At 39.5% G+C, this 25,632-nt stretch overlaps 1 protein-coding gene across 1 annotated transcript; it reads right to left on the bottom strand.

Moving 5' to 3' along the window:
* Window positions 1-390: 390 nt before the first annotated feature.
* Window positions 391-24,401, bottom strand: LOC100694122 (uncharacterized). Its single transcript, XM_019354750.2, has 5 exons — window positions 24,103-24,401; window positions 22,898-23,981; window positions 19,432-20,877; window positions 1,195-1,708; window positions 391-675 (listed from the first exon to the last, which is right to left on the bottom strand). The coding sequence occupies exons 2-5, from the start codon at window positions 23,977-23,979 to the stop codon at window positions 391-393; spliced, it is 3,327 nt and encodes a 1,108-aa protein (XP_019210295.1). The 5' UTR covers window positions 23,980-23,981; window positions 24,103-24,401.
* Window positions 24,402-25,632: the final 1,231 nt, after the last annotated feature.

The following is a 25,632-nucleotide window of genomic DNA, read 5'->3' on the forward strand; positions in this document are numbered from 1 at the left end:
GCATCGGGCCGTATAGTGTGAGAACCTGCATCATGACCTACAACCTTCTAACCCCTGAGATTCAATCGTGCAGTTTGAGACAGCTCAGACCTGCTCTGCATAATAACTCACTGTTTGATTTATGTAGTGATATTTGTCATATGCTGTTACATAAGTACAGGTATCTTTGTGAAATACAGGTATATTAATAAAGAAAAAGCAATAACTCAAAGGGTTTTTTTTATAAATGAGAATTTATATTTTTTAATAACTGGATAAAATATGAAAGTATACTTGATATTCTCTCATGTCCACAACAACAACCACATGGTGTACATCTGAACATGTAGCATAAAGCAGTATCAGGAAAAAAAGCCATCTACACAGCTGCCTGATGCTTCTTTACATGTTTCACTTATACCAGAGGGAGGGTCTCCCAATGTTTTTGCTAGCTGATGGTGTTTGACCAAGTTTGTACCTCTGTGCTTCTTTGGTTCCTCCATCCTCTCTCCTCATCTCCTCCAGTTTCTGGACCTTGTCTGTGTCTCCTTTCTCCTTCATCATCTCAATCAGGAAGTCCAAGTGGACAATAGTGGATGCTGAATCAGCTTTCAGAGCGATTTCCTCCAGTCTGACAGCATGGTGGTAGGAGTCACTTAGCCACTTTTCCTTTTCTGCTGTCAGCACTTTCATTTCCTTTTCAAGATTTTCCAAAAGACTCAATAATTTCTCAATTTCCATTTTACTTCTGTGATTTGTCTGCTTCAGAGCTTCTCGGATCTGTCTGATTTCTCTTTGTTTCAGTTCAACCAGCTCGATTCTTTCTTTCAAGTTTTGGATGCAGGCTTTCAGTCTAATTCGTTCATTTAACACTTCGGCTGTTTTCACCAGTTTTTGAGGATTAGATTTTCCCAACAAGTCTGTCAAATGATCCATGTTTGTCTGTGTAAGTTCCCATGAATTTCTAAAATTTGTGTTTTCCTCCATTTGCTCTTCATGCTGGCAGTTATCAAACAAGAAGTAAACAGGCTGATTCTTCTCATTTTTGGCACATTTAATGTTTGCAGCTTCAAGAGCTTGAAGAGGGTTTTCAGGCCTGCTTCCATCTGAGTGTGTGATCAGAGCTATGATGTTTTTCTCCACATCTTTTCCAAATAGAGACATCACTGAATCAAAGACGTATCTCAATCGCTCACTCAGTCGATTATCACTCACCTTCATCACCAGACCCACTGCATGAACTTCATGGACTCCATCATCTGATTGAAACAAGTCCAGTAATCTGTAACTGATGGTGTCATCATAATCAGACGCTCTGGTGTCTCCATATCCAGGACTATTGATGATAGTCAGAGAGTAGGGCAGAGTTTTATCTTCAAAACCAAAGATCTCATACACGATCACATCTGATGTCTGACTTTCTGTCTGTCGTCCTATTTGACTCTTCTTCTCCTCCTCTACGATCTGAAACCAGACTCTATCCTCCCACTTCACTCCCATGGTGTAGTTGACCAGAGCGTTGATCAGAGTAGATTTTCCTGCTCCTGTTTCTCCCACAAGTAAGATGGTTCTGTTTATCTTATTTGGATTTTTTTCTCCAACAGTCATTCTTGTCAGAGTTCCAAACTCCTCTTTCTTCAGTCTCAGCTGGTAGACAGCAGGAGGTCCTGACCTGATGAGAAAACTGTGTGAGATGATGTCTTCATGTGGTGATGAGATCAAACTGATCCTGCACAGAAAAGCATAGAAAGTCTTCAGTACACATGCAAACATTATGAATAGGTTCCTATTGTTTAACATTGAAAACTGAGCTGATGCTTTTCTGCTCAGAATCTAAGGTCACATAAAATTAAACCTTTTTTTATTTTGTCCAAATAGATTCTTTTTTTTTTTTTTTGTCTGCTCTACCAAAGCATTAGTGGTCACACTGCTACTTTTTAATTATACTTTTATTTTCCCTCAACCTTTGATTGGGTTGGCATGACATCATTTGGGTGAGCCACAGCTGTTGCTGCCCTGGATTCATACAGTTTTAATTTCATTTTTAGTTTTTATTGTAAGTATTAGAATATTGGGGTGATTTTCTATGCAGATTTAAACATCTGGCATTAAAGTAGAGAAAGTGAAACTTTATATTTATTTATTTTATTTTTATTTATTTTCTATACTATAAGGAGCAGTTAAAATCCTTTAATTTCTCAAAAATCATCAGTGCGCCTTATAATCCGGTGCGTCTTATGTATGAATTCTGGTTGGGTTTACTGACCTTGAACCAATTTTATGTGGTACATGGCGCTCAAAAATCTGTCAAAAAATGTTTAAGTACGACTTCGGTAAGGTACAAAGCCACACTGCTTGATGGATTGTTGGAGCATTACGGCTACCGTAGTCAGGAGCGTCGCGGAGTAATCTGGGTCCTAAACTCCGTCGCTTCAGGTCCGAAAGTCAGTCAAACACTGCAGCATCACTGAGAATGAAAAACTGTCTAAATTCTTTCATCTTTAATAAAATGATCAGCGTTGCTGCTTTACCAGGTGTAACAAATAAGTTTAACATCCAGGCATCCATGAAAACAGAATTTATTAAAGTTAACGGAGTGAGAAGCTAGCAAGAAGTTAGCTCACTAGTTTCCACCTAAACATGATATACGATGTTCTGACTGAGAGATTTCTGAAAACATTAAAACATAAAGCTCTGCTATTGTGACAGGTTGAAAGACTACTGAAACTAAAAAGGTTATACAGTTAATACTAATTCATCTTAGTTGATATAAGGATAAAAAATAATGTAAATACAGTAAAGAAATTGTTGACAAGTTATTTTTCATGTTACACCATTGGTTCTCATTTTATTCAAGAGAGATGTCATCTGCACATCACTGATCGGCTAGTAAGCCTTTTCTGGGATTGATTGGTAGTGTCTCCATTCTCCACAAGGGGGCTTTCGTGTGCTTTCCTCATTGCAATAAACAACTGCATGAATGAAGCAAGTCAAAATGATCAAAAATCTTGTGATTCTTTTCCCCCTGTTTTCAGGTAAAAGTGTTTAAAAGTTGATAAATTTATAATCTGTACATTGTTAATATATTTAATAGGTAGCCCTTCATTGTTTTGTAAGCTTTAGAAGCATTATATTACAGTTGTTTTGTGCATATAGATATAAAACAACCTCAGTTGTTTGAGCCCCAGTTTTATACTATATAATGTCCATTAAGCTAACGGCAGGAGAGGTAGAGTATCACTTCCTGTTCCTGTTCCAGCACACAGTAGCTTATCTGCAGAGCAGTTTAACTAAAAACTTTTAGATAAGTCTGTGAAGGTTCTCAGTCATCCAGGTCATAGTAGTCAAAGGAGTTTGCAAAGAAAAGCGTTTGGACTTCTTTAAGTTGCTTGAAGACGTTTCACCTCTCATCCGAGAAGCTTCTTCAGTTCTAAGGGTCAATGGTGAAGAGTCCCAGATTTAGAGAGTCCCAGTCCCTCCTGCACTTTCCTGCTCATTGTGTCAGATGTTTAGTTACTCCTCAGCCTCCTTTAGCAGTAATGATACCTGTAACAAATGTAGCATATTTGCAGCTCTGGAGGCCAGGATTACAGAAATGAAGACTCGGCTTCGCACCCTTCATTCACCCGTAGCTAGCCAGGCCACTGTAGCTGGTGCAGCCGAAGATAGCGCAGGCCCCGCTAGCTGTTCCCCGGCAGACCCCAAGCAGCTGGGGAAAGAGGGCGGCTGGGTGACGGTGAGGAGGAAGCATAGTCTTAAACAGAAGCTCCAGGTACACCACCAACCTGTTCATGTGTCTAACCGTTTTTCCCCACTCGGCGACACACCCGCCGGGGGTCAAACTCTGGTAATTGGTGATTATGTTCTCAGACACGTGAAGCTAGAGACACCGGCAACCATAGTCAATTGTCTTCCAGGGGCCAGAGCAGGCGACATTGAAGGAAATTTAAAACTGCTGGCTAAGGGTAAACGTAAATACAGTAAGATCATAATTCATGTCAGCAGTAATGACACCCGGTTACGCCAATCGGAGGTCACTAAAATCAATATTGAATCGGTGTGTAACTTTGCCAAAACAATGTCGGACTCTGTAGTTTTCTCTGGTCCCCTCCCCAATCAGACCAGGAGTGACATGTTCAGCCGCATGTTCTCCTTAAATTGCTGGCTGTCTGAGTGGTGTCCCAGAAACGATGTGGGCTTCATAGATAATTGGCAAACCTTCTGGAGGAAACCTGGTCTTGTTAGGAGAGACGGCATCCATCCCACTTTGGATGGAGCAGCTCTCATTTCTAGAAATATCGACAGATTTATTAACCCCCACCCCCACCCCACCCCCCGAAAAAAATGACTATGGAGAGTTGGGACCAGGAAGCAGAGTTGCAGTCTTACGGTGCATTCACACCGAACGCAATAGACGCGACCACAAAGCGCCAGACACCCCTAGCTGGTTGCGTGCACATTTGTACCTCGAAGCGCATCCAACGCGAATTGGTCACACTTCAAAATATGCAATTTTCACGTGCATGAAGCGGAAATGTGGGAGGACGTAGTGCCAGACGGTATGCTTGCAAGATGGCAGCTGTCGATCTAGCGTTTGAAGAGACTCTCACTTCTCTATTTACTGTGGAGAGCAGAGCAGCGGCATAAAGGACGTCCTCATCGTACCTGGGTCCATCAGGTCCTCCAGAAGCGTGAGCAGTTTGGTGAGTTTCACCACTTGCTCCAGGAGCTGCGTCTGGATAACGGCCACTTTTGCCGGCATCACCGTCTTTCCCTCACTAGTGATGTGTCGCTCGCGAACGAAACAGCTCTTAGAGCCGACTCTTTGAAGTGAACGACGCAAGCCGGCTCCTTGGGCCATGGTTTTTTTCCCCTTTCTCTCACCCTCTCTCTCGCACTTTTTTTCTGCTTCACTCCGCCCCTGAGCCTTGTGCTTTGCGCTGGGCAGAGGGGGGAGGGGCGGTAGTTACACTCAGTATCACAGGAACAGAGCGGGAGGGAGAGAGAAAGAGAGCAAGGGACAACAACATCACATTAGAAAGGTATAGTAATCATCCACAACTATTTTCAGTTGCGGATGATAAAGGATTCAGAAAGTTTATTCATGCAGGCCCATATGACAGAGAATGTGCATCTTCTTTTAGTTTTCATATTTTAATTTATATTTAATTGTGTTGTGGTTTGCAGTGTTTTGTGTTGTTTCACTTTAAATTTGCTTAAAAGGAAAAAGCTGAAAATTTAAATAGTTAAAAGTTGAAATGTAAATACTTGGTTTTTGTATTATATGATTTATTTATTACATTTTATGTGGAGTGTGCTAAATCTAAAGCAACAAAACAACCTGAAGAGCCGGCTGGGAGCCGAAAGAGCCGGCTCTTTTTAGTGAGCCGAGCCGAAAGAGCCGGAAATCCCATCACTATCCCTCGCCCAGTTTAAGGAGCTGCTGTCCCGAGTCGATCCAAGCGTCGCCCACCTAGACACCAACTACAGGTGCTAAATCCCACCTGCAGAGCGCCTGTCTATCTGCCTACTGTTAGTAAAAGTATTTCATGGCCACTTCTCGGCAGAGGGAGCAGTGTCTTGGCAGCCGAAAGAATTGCCTATTTGAAGTCCCAGTGACTTCCCCACAATGGCTCTTTTAAGAGCCACCCACAAACCTCGTTCGTGCCTTTTTAAAATTTTCTTAATAAATGGAGCTTGCCTCCAAAATAAACTAATCTCTCTTTATTCTCTTTAATAACTGCTCTTCACTATGTTCCTATATAGTAGTATATTTTTTCATTAGCATAATATGAAATAAATTCTACATGTGTCAAGTTGGGTGCCAATATTTGCTGTGTAGTAGAACTGAGACATTAGTCATTACAAAAATGTATTTTAAATAATATTAAAATTCTCAAACAGAAAAACATTAAACATAAATATATCAAATATAATTATTTAGAGAGAGATGGGAATAAAAAGGATCCAGCTTAAAGTGGAAGAGTTTTGGCTGGACCTGCCCCTTTGAACTAGGTCAGAGCATCACCAGGCTCCTGATTGGTTGTGACGGCGCAACTTGAAGCTATAGTTCAGATTTTTCCAACTCGAGTGGTAGACGCGATACGCATGAACACACAAAATGCACCACACAAACTGCAATGTGTATTTTACTTCGAGCGCGAATGACGCATTTTTGCGACGCAAATCTGCTTCTGAAGTTTCGTGGGATCCCCAGTTGCGCTTCATCGCACTCGTCCATTGACTTTTCATGTAAACCTGATGCTCTGGTTGCATCTATCGCGTTCAGTGTGTATGCACCGTTACACACCTCTCTGCAGCTTCTCTCCTCCTGCTACCCCCCCCCCCCCCCCCCCAAAAACCCCATCTCCATTGAGACTGTGTCAGCTCCCAAACAGACAAAAAACAAACTAAAAACCAGCAATAAACAACTTAAACATAAAAAAATCACAAAGAAAGAACAATACAGTATCCACATCTGAACCAAAGAGTAAAACAGTGAAACGTGGATTATTGTGTGGATGCCTCATGGCATCCACACTATTGTTTTCCTGTTTCTCTTTATTCTTTATTCCACTATAATCTAGTTGCTTCTGTACGTTTTTTGGTACTTAACTACTCCCACAGTTTTTATCCGATTTTCGCCATTCAAACTTTAAAAAATTCTGCTATTTCTGCTAATGCCTGCTATGACTTTTGGTGCTCATAACTTCTATACTTTTTGAGATATTGAATTTTTTTTGCAATATTTTTTGCCCATTTCTGCCATATCATCAGTGGCCTCACTGATTTTCCTTGCCGGGTTGACCTGTGTTTTAGCTCAGTGAGATGATTCACCTCTTTTCAGCAGAAGTTCTGCTGATTGAACTCTTTTCAGCAGAATTTTCAGAATTTTCACTTCTTTTCAGCCCAAATTCTGCTTATTCACCTCTTCTGCAAAATTTTCAGCCTTTTCACCTCTTATTAGCACAAATCTCAGCTGTTTTCAGAAAAAACTTTTGAGGAGAAATTCTGCTGATTCACGTCTTTTCAGCCTTTTCACCTCTTATCAGCACAATTCTCAGCAGTTTCTGCTCATTTCACCATAATTGTCAGTCTCTCCATCTCTTACCTTGTGAGAGTGAATTTGGCACAGTGAGATGAGTAGCCGCCTTGTGCCCAGGAGGGCCAGGTTCGAATCCTGCTCAGGGTGACATTTTTTTTCACCACCATACAACTTTTTGCAACTTTTCATCTTTTTCAGCTTTTCAGCAGACAGCTTCAGCGTTAAGGCATCCACACAGCATTTTCGCAGGAAATGCAAATTTTTCTAGTTAAATATTAGGTCTCTCTCCTCCAAGTCTCTGTTAGTACATGACTTAATAATTGATCAACAAATCGATTTACTCTGCCTTACAGAAACCTGGTTGCAGCAGGATAATTATGTTAGTTTAAATGAATCAACACCCCCTAGTCAGCCAGAAACCTCGAAGCACAGGCCGATGGGGCGGTGTGGCAGCAATTTTTCACACCAGCCTATTAATCAACCAAAGACCCAGACAGACTTTTAATTCATTTGAAAGCCTGATGCTTAGCCTCGTCCACCCCAGCTGTAAAACTCAGAAACCAGTCTTACTTGTTGTGTGGATGCTTTAAGCATCCACACTATTGAGTTCCTCTTGGGACTTCCGTACATTTTTTGGCACTTAACTACTTCCACAATTTACAGCCGATTTTCACCGTTCAAATTTTAAACTATTCTGCTATTTCTGCTAATGATGGCTATGTCTTTTGGTATTTTTCACCATTATACTTTTTAAAATATTAAGCTTAATTTGTCCCATTGAAATGAATGGGAAACTTCTGCAATTCTGCTAAAATTTGCTTGTTTTTGAAACTTAACTACTTCCTCATATTTTCACGTAGAACAACCATTTAAACTTTAAAATGTTCACAAATTATTGGGCTATTCAGGTATAAATCAGCTTTTTCAAATGTTTTACCATTTTACTTTTATGCCTCTTAAAGTTTTCAGTTGCAAAATTGTGATTTTTCACAAAATACATCCGTTGTTATGGTTGCTATGCACTTGGCTTCCAGTGTGCCACTGAAGGTTTTGCAGTCTTCTCTTCATGTCCGAACAACTTCTTGCTACTTGCTCAATTTCCACTCAACTTCCACAAATTATACATCAAAACGTAGGTATTTTTGCTGGCTTTCCGAAAATGTCACTATCATTGTTGTGGGATTTATAGAATTTTGGCAAATCTCCTCAGACCAACACAAAGTCGGAAAACTCTCCATAGAAAGTCAATGGAGAGCTTGTTCAAAATCACCGCTTGATTTCTGTAATGAGAGGCATATTCGAATCGTCATATCTCCTTAACGAAGCAAAGTTAAGACATAAGGCTTGTCCCAGTATATCTTCAGACACTCCTGACGCTCACAATTCAAGAATTTCTTTCTCACCTATTACCGTTCTGAAATGAGTTAGACTTGTTTGAGGGTAGGAAATTCGTCCTTCGCTCAGATTTCTTCAGATTTCAAATTCTGGAAATGAACCACTTTTTTCTCTTGTCATATCTTTTTAATGGATTTCCACAGAGACCTGAAAATTTCCATGATTGTTCACCAAAGCCTGCTGTCTCTTACGGTGAAAGAATGATATTGATACTCCAAATAGATTTAGAGTTAGAAAGCGTTGTTTGAGGGCAAGTCAAGGCAGTTTTTGCTTTGCTCTACTCAGTTATGGTGCATTAGAAGTCAAATATCTTTAATAATTCATATTTTAATGATAAATTGTCAACACTTTAAGATTCCCCCATCTCTTCTGAACAAAACGGTGTAAGAATGACCGTTCTAGCCCCTACGGTTAGGAAATTATGGTCATTTGTTTGAGGGGAGTCGTCATTATGAGAAATAGACTGCAAAAATCCTGTGTCTCTCTGTGCTGCGTGCACCTGTTTTGGCGGGAAAAAGTGCACAGGCTCTCTGATTGGTGGATTCAAATTCAGCAGCTCCCAGGCTGCTTGACTGAGCTAGAAACTTACTTCTCTCTCCCTGTGTCTGTGTGTTTGTGTGTGTGTGTGTGTCAGGGGCGGATCTAGAGAAATTTTTTTAGGGTGGCATGAGGGTGGCAAAGAAATCAAATGGGGTGGCAAAATCAAAGCCTTTTTTTCCCAAACACATATGCAGGTGGTTACATATGGTTATAATGATTCGAATGCAGTAAGTATACACGTTTTTCATATAAATATAGTCTATAACTTAATTATTGTCTGTAGCCCACATAATTACACACTTTAGTTACATAAAACAGTTATGATGTTATGTACTGTATAGCCTGTATAATAAATAAACATGTAGCCCAATAAGTATAAAATCCAGAAAGCTACACAACATGGGGCGGTTCATTTACAAACACAAGTCTAACTTAAGTTTCACACTGTTTTTTGTTAGAAAACAATCACGTTGTTACAGCTTAAATTACACAAAATGTCAGAAATCTGCACTGTCATGAACAAAAATTTAAACCTAATTTTTCATGATTTGTTGGATTAACCCACTGAGGTCTGAAATACAACCGACCATGTTTGACTCCTTTTGAGTTTACGTTTGTATTTCACCCTCAAATTGTTTCATTTTATTTTTTTCCTCTTGCCTTGTTTGGTATCATTCTTTTCAGCTCAACTGAATTTAGTTGTTTTTTTCACTGACATACTGCATTAGTATTACTGATCTGAAATCACACAAAGAACTTAAAATCCTAGTAGTATTTTTTTTACTGTAAAAAAACCCCACAGGCATGTTGAGTAAATTTTTAGAACTTGAAATGCAAATATAAATTGTAAATTTTGTAAACATATACAACTATTTATCTAAAAATGCAGCCAATACACCTGCTGTTTCTTTTATTTTGTACAACCATTTAAAATATTACTAAAACTAAAATGAGAGAACAGTCAGGTGTCGCAATAAGATGCCCCACAAATGATGTGTGCCAGTAAAAAAAAAGTTTGTCCACCAAAAGACAGAGGAGAACAGCACAGGGATAAACCTGCAGGCCTGACAACAGCAGGTGTATCACTCCGCTGGTTTTCTACTTAGTGACAGTGTTTACGTTGCAAATGTGCCTTAGTGACATTCATTAGTTCCCTCACTGACACACAAAACAAAACGACTACACAACAGAACAGCTACACAAGACAACACAACACACTAACTGTACACTCCACACTAAACGTCACAAATCTCCCACATCTAAAAACTCTCTCGCTCGCTCGCTCTCTCTCTCTCTTTCTCTCTCTCTCACTCGCTCGCTCTGTCTCGCTGCCGTTACCGTCACTCTAAAAACTCTCCCCTCTCCCTAAACAACCAAATCCCACGTGTTGACTTTTTTAAAAATTGGTTGACATGGTACATTTTTCCACCGATAGGAAAGAGGTGGCTTCTTTTCCTTTCTTTACTGTTTTTGCGCAGTCCTTAGAAAACGCTTAAAATACACACACACACATAAAAAACGTGACGACAGTATTTAGAAAAAAGCATGGATTATATATATTATCATAACTATGGATTTACTGGCCTGTAATTAAAATTTAAAAACTTTGAAGTCTGAACTTTCAATGTGGGCTGAAATAGAGACTCAGCGTGGCTGCAGCTTGTTGCTATGTCAGCTTACATCAGTCATGTGATTTGGAGGTGCAGCGTGTCCCTGGACCACAGAGGGTTAATAACACTCACCTTCCTTCCATTTCCAGAGTGTAACATCCAACCACCTGTGTAAAATCCGAAATTCCCATGGTGCTGTTCAAAATGTGCTCTGGCACAATCATAAACATCACTTGCTACTGATAACAAGAAAAAAGCCGGTCCTGCTATGGGCTGAACCATTTGTTAATGGTGGAGGGGGGGAACACTATGCAATATATTCAGTTTTAGCATTTATATTCACTGTTGACTGTAACTACGCTCAAACTGTTAATGCTATCTTATTTTAATAAACAACACTGTCATATGCAAAACTGGGGTGGCACTTGGGGTGGCAAGGGATCATTTTAGGGTGGCAGTTGCCACCCCATGCCACCCTTCTAGATCCGCCCCTGGTGTGTGTGTGTGTGTGTGTGTGTGTGACAGAGAGAGAGAGAGAGAGAGAGAGAAAGCCTTTTTATGGGATGATCTCATTGTAAGATTCAAATTCAATATATTTAGACTGGTTGACTGAATTGGATCTTGTGTGTGTGTGTGTGTGTGTGTGTGTGTGTGTGTGTGTTTGTGTGACAGAGAGAGAGAGAGAGAGAGAGAGAGAGAGAGAAAGCCTTTTTATGGGATCATCTCATTGTAACATTCAAATTCAATATATTTAGACTGGTTGACTGAATTGGATCTTGTGTGTGTCTCTCTCTTTGCATGTGTGTTTCCATATGTGTCCATATTTGTGATTGTGTGGCTGTTATATTTTTTTTTTTTTGCTGATTTTTTTCATTTAACAAGTACATTTGAAGGATCCTTAGCATGTACAGCATTTTTTCAGCTGTCCATTTTGCTTTTCCAATTTTTCTGTTTAAGTTATTACTATTGTGCTAAATCATAGTATTTCTGCTATTTTATAAGATTTGTGCTAAATATAGTATTTCTGCCAAATATAGTATTTCTGTCAAATTACAGCATTTCTGCTATGTTCTTGTTAACACTCCATGGCACAAATACTGTTCCCTTTAGGCTCTGTGAATGTGTGTGTGTATCAATATTTCTCCCATTTTAAAGTATTACTCCTCCATAATTCTATTTCTGTTAAATCAAAGTACTTTTACTACATCTTAGTACTTCTGCTCAATCATAGTATTTGTGCTAAATCATAGTATTTTTGCCAAATCATGGTTTTTGTGCCAAATCATAACATTTGTGTTATGTTATAGTATTACTACTAAGTGGAGGAATTTCTGTCATGTTACAGTATATGTGCTGATTACAGTATTTCTGCCAAATATAGTATTTCTGATTAATTATAGTTTTTCTACCAAATCATAGTACAGTATTTCTACTTTTTATAGGATTTGTACTTAATATAGTATTTCTGCTTAAATGTAGTATTCCTGCCATTTTATAGTATTTGTGCTAAAACATAGTATTTCTACTAAATGCAGTATTTCTGGGTAATCATAGTATTTCTATATATTTCTGCCAGCTCCCCAGGGAGTTAATCCTCTGTGAGGAGTGTAATATTCAAATTTACATATCAGGGCATGCACGACTTCCCAACCAGCCAATCATATCTGAGGCCTGACACATTCAAATTTGCATATTAGTGCATTCATGGCTTCTAGGACAACCAATCATATCTGAGGCCTGACACATTCAAATTTGCATATTGGGGCATTCATGGCTTCTAAAACAACCAATCATATCTGAGGCCTGACACATTCAAATTTGCATATTGGGGCCCTCATGGCTTCCCAGCCAGCCAATCATATCTGAGGCCTGACACATTCAAATTTGCATATTGGGGCCCTCGTGGCTTCTTAGATAACCAATCATCTATGTCATATGTCTATAATATTTCATATTTTTATTTTAAATGGTCAACATTTCAAGATTCTCCCATGTCTTCTGAATAAAACGGTCTAAGAATGACCGTTTTAGCCCCTACGGTTAGGAATTTATGGCTGTTTGTTTGAGGGGAGTCCTCACTATGAGAAATACACTGCAAAAATCCTGTCTCTCTCTGTGCTGTAAAAGCCTGCACTTGGTGCACCAGTTTTGGCGGGAAAAAGCACACAGCCTCTCTGATTGGTGGATTCAAATTGAGAAGCTCACAGCTGTTTGACTGACCTAGAAACTTGATTTTCTCTCCCTGTGTGTGTGTGTGTGTGTGTGTGTGTGTGTGTGTGTGTGTGTGACAGAGAGAGAGAGAAAGAGAGGGCGAGAGAGAGTTTTTATGGGAGCATCTTATTGTATGATTTTAATTGAATATATTTAGACTGGTTGACTGAATTTGATCCTGTGTGTCTCTCTGTGCTTGTGTGTTTCCATATGTGTCCATATTTGTGATTGTGTGACTGTTATACTTTTTTTTGCTGATTCTTTTTTCATTTAACAATTACATTTGAGTGACCGTTAGCATGTTCAGGATATTTTCAGCTGTTCATTTTGCTTTTCCAATTTTTCTATTTAAGTTATTACTATTGTGCTAAGTCATGGCATTTCTGCTGCTTTTCAGTATTTGTGCTAAATACAGCATTTCTGCTAAATCATACTATTTCTGCTATTTTATAAGATTTGTGCTATATACAGCATTTGTGCTAAATCATACTATTTCTGCTATTTCATAAGATTTGTGCTAAATGTAGTGTTTCTGCTAAAAAATAGTATTTCTGCCAAATATAGTATTTTTGATTAATTATAGTTTTTCTACCAAATCATAGTACAGTTTTACTGCTTTTTATATGGCTTCTAAGACAACCAATCATATCTGAGGGCTTGCACATTCAAATTTGCATATTGGGGCATTCATGGCTTCTAAGACAACCAATCATATCTGAGGGCTTGCACATTAAAATTTGCATATTGTTGCCTTCATGGCTCCCCAGCCAGCCAGTCATATCTGAGGCCTGACACATTTAAATTTGCATATTGGGGCCCTCGTGGCTTCTTAGATAACCAATCATCTATGTCATATATCTATAATATTTCATATTTTTATTTTAAATGGTCAACATTTCAAGATTCTCCCATGTCTTCCGAACAAAACGGTCTAAGAATGACCATTTTAGCCCCTATGGTTAGGAATTTATGGCTGTTTGTTTGAGGGGAGTCCTCACTATGAGAAATACACTGCAAAAATCCTGTCTCTCTCTGTGCTGTAAAAGCCTGCACTTACTGCACCAGTTTTGGCGGGAAAAAGTACACAGCCTCTCTGATTGGTGGATTCAAATTGAGAAGCTCACAGCTGTTTGACTGACCAAGAAACATGCTGTTAACAGCACCTGTTCACTTGCTGATGCTGCTGCTGTGTGTGTGTGTGTGTGTGTGTGTGTGACAGAGAGAGAGAGAGAGAGAGAGAGAGAGAAAGCCTTTTTATGGGATCATCTCATTGTAACATTCAAATTCAATATATTTAGACTGGTTGACTGAATTGGATCTTGTGTGTGTGTCTCTCTGTGCATGTGTTTCCATATGTGTCCATATTTGTGATTGTGTGGCTGTTCTCCTTTTTTTGCTGATTTTTTTCATGTAACAATTACATTTGAGGGACCCTTAGCATGTTCAGCATTTTTTCAGCTGTCCATTTTGCTTTTCCAATTTTTCTATTTAAGTTATTACTATTGTGCTAAATCATACTATTTCTGCTATTTTATAAGATTTGTGCTAAATATAGTATTTCTGCCAAATATAGTATTTCTGTCAAATTACAGCATTTCTGCTATGTTGTACTGTTTCTCTAAATCATAGTATTTCTGTAATGTTTAAGAATGTTTGGCTAAATATATTCTTTCTGTTATCTTATACTATTTCTCCTAAATTCTTGTATTTTTGAGAAGTTATCGTGTTTCTGGTAAGTTACAATATTTCTGCTAAGTTCTGCTATGCTATTGTATTTCTGCCAAGTATTATGTTTCCTCTAAGATATTGCAGTTCTGTTAAGTTACTACATTTTAGCAAAGTTCCTTTGCTTCTGCAAAGTTTTTACAATTTCTGCAACTTTTCAGCTTTTTCAGCTAGTTTTAGGAGACAGCTTCAGCTTTAAAGCATCCACACAGCATTTTCGCAGGAAATGCAAATTTTTCTAGTTATCATCTGTCATCCACCTGGTCCTTAAACAGAGTTTCTGTCTGATTTCTCAGACTTTTTATCTGATTTAGTGCTCAGCTCAGATAAAATAATTATTGTGGGTGATTTTAACATCCATGAAGATGCTAAAAATGACAGCCTCAACATTGCATTTAATCTGTTATTAGACTCAATTGGCTTCTCTCAAAATGTAAAAGAACCCACCCACCACTTTAATCACACTCTAGATCTTGTTTTAACATATGGCATAGAAACTGGACATTTAACAGTGTTTCCTGAAAACCCTCTGCTGTCTGATCATTTCCTGATAACATTTACATTTACAATAACTGATTACACAGCAGTGGAGAGTAGACTTTATCACAGTAGATGTCTTTCTGAAAGTGCTGTAACTAAGTTTAAGAATATAATCCACCCACTGTTATCATCTTCAATGCCCTGTACCAACATAGAGCAGAGCAGCTATCTGAACGCTACTCCAACAGAGGTCGATTATCTTGTTAATAATTTTACCTCCTCACTACGTACGACTCTGGATACTGTAGCTCCTGTGAAAACTAAGGTCTCAGATCCGAAGTACCTGACTCCGTGGTATAATTCTCAAACACGTAGCCTAAAGCAGATTACCAGTAAGCTGGAGAGGAAATGGCGTGTCACAAATTTAGAGGATCATCATTTAGCCTGGAGAAATAGTTTGCTGCTTTATAAGAAAGCCCTCCGCAAAGCCAGAACATCTTACTATTCGTCACTGATTGAAGAAAATAAGAACAACCCCAGGTTTCTCTTCAGCACTGTAGCCAGGCTGACAAACAGTCAGAGCTCTACTGAGCCAACAATCCCTTTAACGTTAACTAGTAATGACTTCATAAACTTCTTCACAAATAAAATTCTTATCATTAGAGAAAAAATTACCAATAATCATCCCACAGATGTAATATTATCTACAGCTACTTTTAGTAACATTGATATTCACTTAGTCTTTTTCTCCAATTGATCTTTCTGAGTTAATATCAATAATTAATTCCTCCAAACCATCAACGTGTCTTTTAGACCCCATTCCTACAAAACTGCTCAAAGAAGTCCTGCCATTAATTAATTCTTCAATCTTAAATATGATCAACCTATCTCTAATAATCGGCTATGTACCACAGGCCTTCAAGGTGGCTGTAGTTAAACCTTGTTTACAAAGCCATCTCTAGACCCAGCTGTCTTAGCTAATTGTAGGCCAATCTCCAACCTTCCTTTCATATCAAACATCCTTGAAAGAGTAGTTGTCAAACAGCTAACAGATCATCTGCAGAGGAATGGCTTATTTGAAGAGTTTCAGTCAGGTTTCAGAGCTCATCACAGCACAGAAACAGCTTTAGTGAAGGTTACAAATGATCTTCTTATGGCCTCTGACAGTGGACTCATCTCTGTGCTTGTCCTGCTAGACCTTAGTGCTGCGTTTGATACTGCATTGAATCGTACTCGTTATTAATCTCTGTCTCTCTTCCACAGCATGTCTTTCATCCTGTTTTGCTTCTCTCACCCCAACCGGTGACAGCAGATAGCCGCACCCCTCCCTGAGCCTGGTTCTGCCGGGGGTTTCTTCCTGTTAAAAGGGAGTTTTTCCTTCCCACTGTCGCCAAAGTGTCGCCAAAGGGTCATATGATTGTTGGGTTTTCTCTATATGTATTATTGTAGCGTCTACCTTACAATATAAAGCGCCTTGAGGTGACTGTTGTTCTGATTTGGCGCTATATAAATAAAATTGAATTGAATTGAATTTTGTCAGGAAACCTGTTCAGGTATATGCATAGTAAGCACTTTATTATTTTGGTTTATTGTAACCCACATAAAATGAGGGTACCACTTTAAGGAGTGATAGATATGAGGAGAGATGGACAGCCTGCCCAACCAGTCGAAATGCACAGGGTCCAGTATGCTTTGACCAATGGGAGAGCAGCCTGCCGCTGTATGTCCCACCCACGTGCTCTGTGTTCACTGCTATGTGTGGAGGTAGTCCCGTGCTGGCAGGAGAAAAGAGAGACTGAAGCTTTTGAGCTGGAAAAAATATTAGATATAAGTTGCAACCAACTGTGCTGCACATAAGTTCGCTGGTTATCAGCTACCTTTCATGTTAAAAGTAGCCAAAGTGAGTAAACAGGCGAATGCTGCAGTTTTCTGGCGACTTTAGAAAGTACCGCGTGGAGCTAAACTCTTAGCCTTCATTAGCTCTAGTTGTTATCAACTGCCTGAAAGTTCATCTCAATCTGCTTCCAGAAGTAAGGTAACACTTGAAGCGCAACTTATGTTTTTTTTCCCCTTCACGTCGTATTACAGTTATTAAAGAGAAAAACAACATGTCCTGTTACGTTATTTAGAGCCCCGCATGTTCCGACCGAGAGACACCATACCATTGTCTTCGGCCGTGATGCACTGAGATCAGTGAGCACATGTTGTACGTCTCAGTTAGTTCACGTCTGTTTCACATTTTATCGTTGAGAAACTGAATTAATCTCAATTGTTTGATTAATAATTGTCGCATATGCACTGACGTTACTTGGTGTAATGCATAGTTTGTGTAAGAGAGATGTTTTATTTTTGCAAATTTGAGTGTTTTAATTGCAAATTCATGTTGAATGTGATTTCAACAAAATCCTAAGTCGTGAATTATAGCTAGAACAGCATAATTAACATTTGAATTGCTCTTCTGACCCTGTCTGTTGACAGGTCAGGTTTTTTTGTATGCTGAATTGTTCCTGAGGTGGATTCCTCCGGTGAAATAGATGGCGAGCCTTCCCACCTGGACTTAGAGAGACTGAGATTCGCTTCTTTTCCACTTGATGATCTGCTGCACCTTGCCGTGTGGTAGGACTGTATCACTCACACTTTCACACACAGCTGGTTATACATGAGACCACTGACTGACATTCTCTCACCCCTATTTTCTTTCACACCCTGGGAATTTTTTGGACTTTACCCCTTGGACATTTTTTATTTGGGACTTTAAATAATGAGCTGTTGTGTAGAACATTCTCCACATGTGAAAAGAGTGTGAGATTTTCATTTGAATGTACATTGGATTTGTGTAATCTGTTTCTATAAAAGTTAAGGAGTCAGGTTACTAGGGTGCACCCAAGCATTGAAACCCGAACATTGAAACCCAACATTGAAAACCAAAAGTAACACTTGGCCAAGTCATTGCTTAGTAGTTTATCTGTTTTACTCTTCTTTTAATTTTTGTAAGTTTCCTTTCTACCACTGTAAAGTGTCTTTAACCTGTGCTTGTCAACCTTATGGTTTATTTCACTAAAGTTGGCTGGTCCTTTTGAGTTACATTCTTGTCTCTGTGTCTCATTTAAACACACCCCTGTGCTCCTATAGTCGAACCTATTGGCCCATTGACATATTCTTTTCAACAATTCCCCTTACTGTGTTGCATTATTATTTAGCTTTTCCTTCTACCATGTGCCATTAAGCAGTACAGAATGTGAAACATTCATGTACATTTTGATTGCAATAAATGACTGCATGAGAGAAGCAAGTCAAAATCACTCCCTGTTTTCAGGGGTGTAACACTATCACTTCCAGCATAAATGAAGACAGAAAACTAAACACTTTCTGTGACATTTGTTGGGTTACTGAAGTTAGGCTAGCTGGTACATAAATTTATGTGCTACGTGATCGCTAGCGACACAGCTATGTTAGCATAACATTAGCACAGTGGCGCTGGAGGATGAACGCTAACTTTTTTCCACTCGATAAAGGTTAAGGGGATGCTGTAAACGGACCAAACGTCAGTCAGGAGAACAACTGAGATAATCCATCCACAATATGAGGTCATTAATATACTGCAACAACATGGGAATAGAGCAGCTGCCAGAGAATTCAACATTAATGGATCAATGGTACAGAAGTGGAGGAAGGAAGAAGAATGAGTTGAGGTAAGTTTGACTTATCTGACCGTTTTGTTTTGCTTAATGCACCTTATAATCCAGTGTGCCTTATGGTCCAAAAAATACGGTATTTATATTTTACATTTATGTTTTATGTTTATAATTGGACTCTATATAAAATTATTTTAAATATCTTTCCATTAACTAAAATAGTCCATGACTGAACAATAACCTCCAGCTGTAACCCTCTGTCTTTAGTGAAGGGGCTGGGATAAGAATCAGCACCTCCAAGTCTGAGGCCATGGTTCCCAGCTGGAAAAGTTTGAAGTGCCCATCAAAGTTTGGGGATGAGATGCTGGACTAAAGATTTTTTGCACATCATTGTAGTTTTACCTCAGTATAAGACGTTTTGTGTAATTCTCCATCCTTTAAACCAGATGTCAATTTCTCTATATTGTATTTGTTTTCATGTTCTCACACAAAACACTGATTGATTTCAGTTTCTTTATGATAAAAGACACATTTCCATAGCTAACATTCAAATCCAGCCATCAGAATCAGTTTTTTTTCTCCTCCTCTTCATCGATTACAGAAATGTAGTTTATTATGACTGTGTCACGCTGAGCAGAGAAACTGTTTGAACACTAAGAGTGAAATAAACCCAGGATAAACTATCACTGATGTGTTTCAGCAGTGATATTGATCTGTACACTTTTCTCTGATAGTTAAACATCTACCTAGTTTATACTTAGTAATTATAAACTACAGTCACTGTTCTGTGAGTGCTGTCAGTTTGACATACCTCAGAGCTCCTCTAATTCCTTCATCCTCTCTTCTTCTCATCTCCTCCAGTTTCTTGATCTTCTCTGCGTCTCCTTTCTCCTTCATCTTCTCAATCAGGAAGTCCAAGTGGACAATAGTGGACACTGAATCAGCTTTCAGAGCGATTTCCTCCAGTCTGACTACATGCTGGTAGGACTCATCCAGGAACTGGGACTTCTCTGCTGTCAGTTTGTTCATTTCCTTTTCAAGAAAATGAACGTCCTTCTTTTTTGTTCGTGTTTTGTTCTTCTGACCTCTCCTTATCCTGGTCACATATCTCCACTTTTCTTTCACATGCTCTGATGCAGGACACTTGTTGGTACATGACGTACAGAGACCATCTCTAAAGACCTCACAGTGATTTAAGGACACTGTGCATCCAGAATAGTGACAGTTCTCCTCACAGACTGTACAGCTGACAGCTGCTTTAACCCCCACCCCACACGTCTCTGCTCTGATAGGTTCTTTATGTTTAAAAACAACACATGGAGTGACCACTTCATTCTTCTGCAGAGCTTCCCGAGTCTGTTTCATCTCTCTTTGTTTAACTTCAGTGAATCTGATTCTTTCTTGTAGGTTTTGGATGCAGGCTGTCAGTCTGATTCTTTCCTTTAACACTTCAGGTGTCACTTCTGGCTGCAGAGGTGTAGTTTCTTTCAGGAAAGCTGTGAACCCTCTCACTCCTCTCTCTGAGCTTTCAAAATTTAGTTTCAGGTATTTTTCTGCCTCATCTTCAAGCTGGCAGTTATTAAACAAGAAGTAAACAGACTGATTCTTCTTATTTTTGGCACATTTAATTTTTGCATCTTCAAGAGCTTTAAAAGCATTTTTAGGTTTGCTTCCATCTGAGTGTGTGATCAGAGCTATGATGTTTTGCTCCACATCTTTTCCAAGCAGAGACATCACTGAATCAAAGACGTACATCAGTCGATCACTCAGTCGATTCTCTGTTGCCTTCATCACCAGACCCACTGCGTGAACTTCATGGACTCCATCCAGCAAGTTCAATAATCTGTGACTGAAGATGCCACCATGTTCAATCCCTCTGGTGTCTCCATATCCCGGAGTATCGATGATGGTCAGAGAGTAGGGCAGAGTTTTATCTTCAAAACCAAAGATCTCGTACACGATCACATCTGATGTCTGACTTTTCTTCTTCTCCTCTACAATCGTAAACCAGACTCCATCCTCCCACTTCACTCCCATAGTGTAGTTGAGCAGAGCGTTGATCAGTGTAGATTTTCCTGCTCCTGTTTCTCCCATAAGTAAGATGGTTCTGTTTATCTTGTCTTGTTTTTTTTCTCCAACAGTCATTCTTGTTCCAAACTTCTGTTTCTTTGCTCTCAGCTGGTAGACAGCAGGAGGTCCTGAACTGATCAGATCACTTCTGGAGATGATGTCCTTGTATTTTGAGACGTTACTCGTCCTGCACCAAAAGCAGAGTTTCAATCAGAGGGCAGAGTGAATGCAGAAGTCTTTATGAGTACTGCTGTCTGTGATTATCATGTTATCTGTACTGATGCAGCTGCTGTACAGCTCAGACTTTACTTTTACAAACACTATGACGTTTAATTCAGATAAAAACTGAAGACACAAACATGTATGCTGACAAAAACTCAACATTTATGTGATCAAAATACAGAAATCAGCTGAAGCCAGACGTCTGACTAAGTTTAATAAGAATAATAATAATAATAATGTATATAATTCATGTGAGAAGGAATATAAAAAGAACAGGTATATCACAGGGAAGCTTCAATAATAAAATTGTTTATTTGAAGGTCAACCATGTTTTCATATTTTATTCAAACAGATAAAAAAAAAAATCAAAACTCTCCGTCTGTTAGGAATCAATAAATAAATAATCAATTTTAGGTCACACAAGGTCACAGGAACTGAGTTAGAGATCAGTCATCTTCTACTCTCAAAAAGAAACTGATATTCAAATATGGATTCATTACCCATAGATTGATTCTGTTCATCTGGACGCTTTCAGCGGGAGAAACGATTCGTCACTCATCCAAGTGACTTCTTCAGTCTCAGCTGACTGCAGGTTTCCCCAACCCTTATAAACAGTACATTTGCATAATGACTGAAACCAGCCCACTGAAGGAACAATGGGCTGGGAGGTCAGTTCATGATTGTCATGACCATTGATTATTGTCCATGAGTACCATTCACAGAAAGCTGGGCAATGGCAGCAATTACAGCAGGTCTAACTCAGGCAAGCTGAAAGCCTGTGTAAAAATGGCCGTGAGATATTTGAGAGTGACTTTGAGCGTGTGTGTGTGTGAATGAGACAACACACAGGAGATCTCTGAATGTGCAACATTTAAAGTGTATGATTTAGTAAAAAAAGGGGCCTGTATTGAACGTATTGAGTTTTAGAGAGAAAAGTATTTGGATTAAAAGGACTCATGTTAATGTGCTAATGAAATGTGATTTGCCTTAGAGATGGAGAGGATAATAAGGTGGGGCTGAAGGTCAGTAAATCTTATTTAAACACCTGATTGTTTGACTAGATATAAGAGAGAGAGAGGTGGGGCGAGTTTAAAGGTAAAAAGTAAATTGGGATGTCTGGAGGCGTTCTGGGTCATTCTCCAGTGTCCCGCAAGAAGGGCAGTTCAAAGGATTCCAGAAGTGCACTGTTGGAAATTTCAGCAGCAGCACCGGAAATCGTCCATGTTGGACTTGGATTTGACTCTGTTGCTCCTCCTTATCATGATTTTAATTGATGTGTTGGATTATAATTCTGAGAAGGATTTGGACTTCCAAAAGTATCCTCGGGCAAGATACTGAACCGCAGGTTGCTCTCCGATGGTACAATCACAGTGAGCCCTTAGGTAGCAAAAACAGCAAAGCTTGTATAAATGGGTGAAAGAGGAACGTTGTATAAAGCATTTAGAGTGGTCAAATAGAAAAGCGCTGTAGAAATTCTCTACAGTCCCTTTATTATATAATACCTCCTTATGGTGAAAGGACTGATTCTTATAAAGCACTTTTCTACTCTCCCGGAGTACTCAAAGTGCTCTATACAACATGCCACATTCACCCAATCACAGCCATTCTCACAAGCCCTGTCTTAGTGCTTCCTACACATCTTACTCTGATGGATGCGTCGGAGTGCAATTTGAGGTTTGTATCTTGCCCAAGGATACTAGACATGCAGACTAGAGGAGCCAGGGATTGAACCACTAACCTTCTGATCAGTAGATGACCTGCTTTACCTCCTGAGCTACAGCCTCCCCATTTATAATACTTATAAAGTTTACTACTGATTTTTCAGATATGAGATAAACTATTCTTTATTTTTATGAAATAAACAAAAGTTCATATACAAAAGGGGCGTTGAGATGGAGGGACTGACTGATTTTGATTGCGTGACCTCACTGTGTTTCGAGGAGAACCCATATCTGGATCAAGTCATCAAAACATTCAGATCATACCTCTGTTGTTTCCCACCTCTGAAGTTGATATTACACAGTGTGCTGACTTCTTCTCTGACTTTTGTCTCCAGCTCGGCCATGGTCTCCTGAATCATAAACTGGTCACTGGTTACAGTCACAGCAGACCAGTCCTTCAGCTGGGGTTTATTGTAGGTAAGAGGGAGGACATTCTCCAGGAACCTGAAGGGGTCTCTGATGAGCAAAGCTTCATGAAACTGCAGCTTCTTCTTTTTAATGTGTGTAATCTCTGCCTCCAGCTCATTAATAAAGCTTTCTGCCTCTGTCTCATTTATTTTCTGCTTCATCTCGCTAGCCTCAGACAGTCTGGTGAACTCTGTCTTTATGTGCTCCACCAAAGCGGTCATCACCTTCCTGCTGTACAATAACGCGTCCTCAGCTTTACTTCTGCTGGTCTTCACTGACTGTTGAACTTCCTGGATTTTCTGCTCACGTTCCTGGATCATCTGATCCATGCTGTTATTTTCTGATCTCAGCTGGGTTTTCCTCATTTCAGCCTCGTCCTCCAGAATCACTGTTTCATGTGTTTTATGGTCACTGCATTTACAGGACTGACACAGAAACATTTGATCCAGTCTGCAGATTAGCTCCAAAGGCTCACCGTGATCCTGACATACTCTGTTCTCCAGGTCCTTAACTGGATCGATCAGCTTGTGTTTCTTCAAAGCTGAAATCCTCTGATGAGGCTCCAGATGTTTTTGACAGTAGGACACTAAACACATTAAACAGGACTTCTGGGCGCTGACCTTGGACCCTGTGCAGTAATCACAGAGCACATCCTCATTTCCTGCTTCTTCAGCTGAACTCAACAACATTTCTTGAACAGATTTTTTAACCTTTTCTGCCATTTCATCAATGACAGGGTTAACCCGAAGCAACGGCCTGGTGTAAAACATCTCTTTGCACAGTGGACATTGCAGTACAGACAGAGTGCTCCAGTAGTCTGTGATACAGTCCAAACAAAAGTTGTGTCCACAGGGAATCGACACAGGTTTAGTGAACACACTCAGACAGACCGGACAAAGAAGACTGTCCTCAGACACCAGAGCCGATGCTGCAGCCATGTCTGCAGTATACAAGGAGAGCTAATATTAGCACAATATAAAGTTACTATAATCCTCATTTATCATTATCAGAGTTCAATATACAAAAAAGCAAAAATGAAACTGAAAAAAATGCAACTGTACCTTCTGTATGAAGACTTGACCAACACTGAGCGGTGTAAATCAAAGAAACAGGCTCTTCTTTTTAGTTTCTACTGAAGCACTGACCACATCGTCTCCTCCCACTTCCTCATTTGAGTAGAACAAATTAACTCTTTAGAAAACAGACCATGAAACCCTCACAGGTTAAACAGGTTCACTGGGAATCTGATCAGCATGACGACAACAGCTCAGAATGAACTCCTGGATTCAAACCTCCACCTTAAAGAAAAACAAAGTGGATAGAAGTTTGAACGTGCTCAGAGGAACGAGTTAAGAGGAATGAACAATGGGGAGTTCTGACTCCGCCCACTGAGACTTGCAGTTTGTTCCTGCATCTGTGATCTTTATCTCTGGCCTGAGGCTCTGGGCCCAGGAACTGAAGTGAGTACACTTCTGTACTGATATCAGCTACATGTCAAATCCTTCACAACATTACAGTAATTTCATCATCACTGAGTTCACAGCTTGAGGCTTTTTTTCTTATGAACATTCAAGAACAAATGGTTAACATGGCCTATATATATTGAAAAGAAAAGTAGAAACACAAAATGAAACTAGACTGGGTACTCCTGTGTTAGCCTGATATCATGAGCACAGTACAAAATAAACACTAGACACTCATACTGAATTTCAGGGCTTTGTCTGCATTAATGAGTCACATGAAAAATAAATAAGAGAAAAATTAAAATGTCAGACTGTGAGATGATGGAAAATCTGACCAAATAAAAGCAGCTGCATCAGAAATCAGAGTCATGGTGATATTCTAACATGAATCCACACACAGCAGGGACGCTGTTCCAGACCGTCCAGGGGCTATCAGTGAAAATGAAAGTCCCTCAGAGTGAAGGACAGTGTTCAGGAAATAAAAACCTTGTTTGTTTAGGACAAAAATGCAGACTGAAACGTTCCTAAAGAACTCTGATGAATAATTGGAGCAAACTGGAGTCCAAATTTGATTGACTTAGAAAAGTTCCAGCATAATAGCATAATAGAATTGAACCTGTCCGAGAGTGTCACATGCAGAATCCTGACAGTGAAGCAGGGTGTGATGATTTGGGACTGCATGAGTCTGAGAGATGGAACCATGCATTCGTGCAAAAAACCCAAAAAACATGTGACAGGGTGAATCTCAGCCTAAGGCTGCCTGGCCTAGGAGGAATATTCTAACTAAAGCTAAAAACTAAACTGGAAATCAGGAAACACTGTAACTTTCAGTTTATATGACATGTTATGTGATTAAGAACCTTTTTGAAAGTGGTCGGGGTGTTGAACTGCATAAGAAGGGTCTCTCACAGTGCGCCATCTTTGCTGAGGTGAGACGCAGTAAGACGGTCATCTGAAATTTCTTAAATGATCCTGAGGGTTGTGGAACAAAAAAGTCAAGTGGAAGACCCAAGAAAAAAGTCACCAGCTCTGAGCTGGAGGATCCAGTTAGCTCTCCATCAAGACACTGGACGATCCTTGACCCAACAAATTAAGGCCATTACTGTTGCTGACTGCAGCTCCATACCT

Source organism: Oreochromis niloticus, linkage group LG3 (assembly GCF_001858045.2).
Source record: "Oreochromis niloticus isolate F11D_XX linkage group LG3, O_niloticus_UMD_NMBU, whole genome shotgun sequence".
NCBI lineage: Eukaryota > Metazoa > Chordata > Actinopteri > Cichliformes > Cichlidae > Oreochromis > Oreochromis niloticus.

Bases quoted from the DNA above. Each gene is read 5' to 3' on its own strand.
- LOC100694122 (XM_019354750.2), bottom strand. From the start codon at position 23,979: ATGGCTGCAGCATCGGCTCTGGTGTCTGAGGACAGTCTTCTTTGTCCG. The intron at 20,878-22,897 runs GTATGATCTGAA...CTTTTGGTGCAG, and splicing joins AGAGGTGGGAAACAACAGAG to GACGAGTAACGTCTCAAAAT. The intron at 676-1,194 runs GTGAGTGATAAT...AATCTTGAAAAG, and splicing joins CAGTGGGTCTGGTGATGAAG to GAAATGAAAGTGCTGACAGC.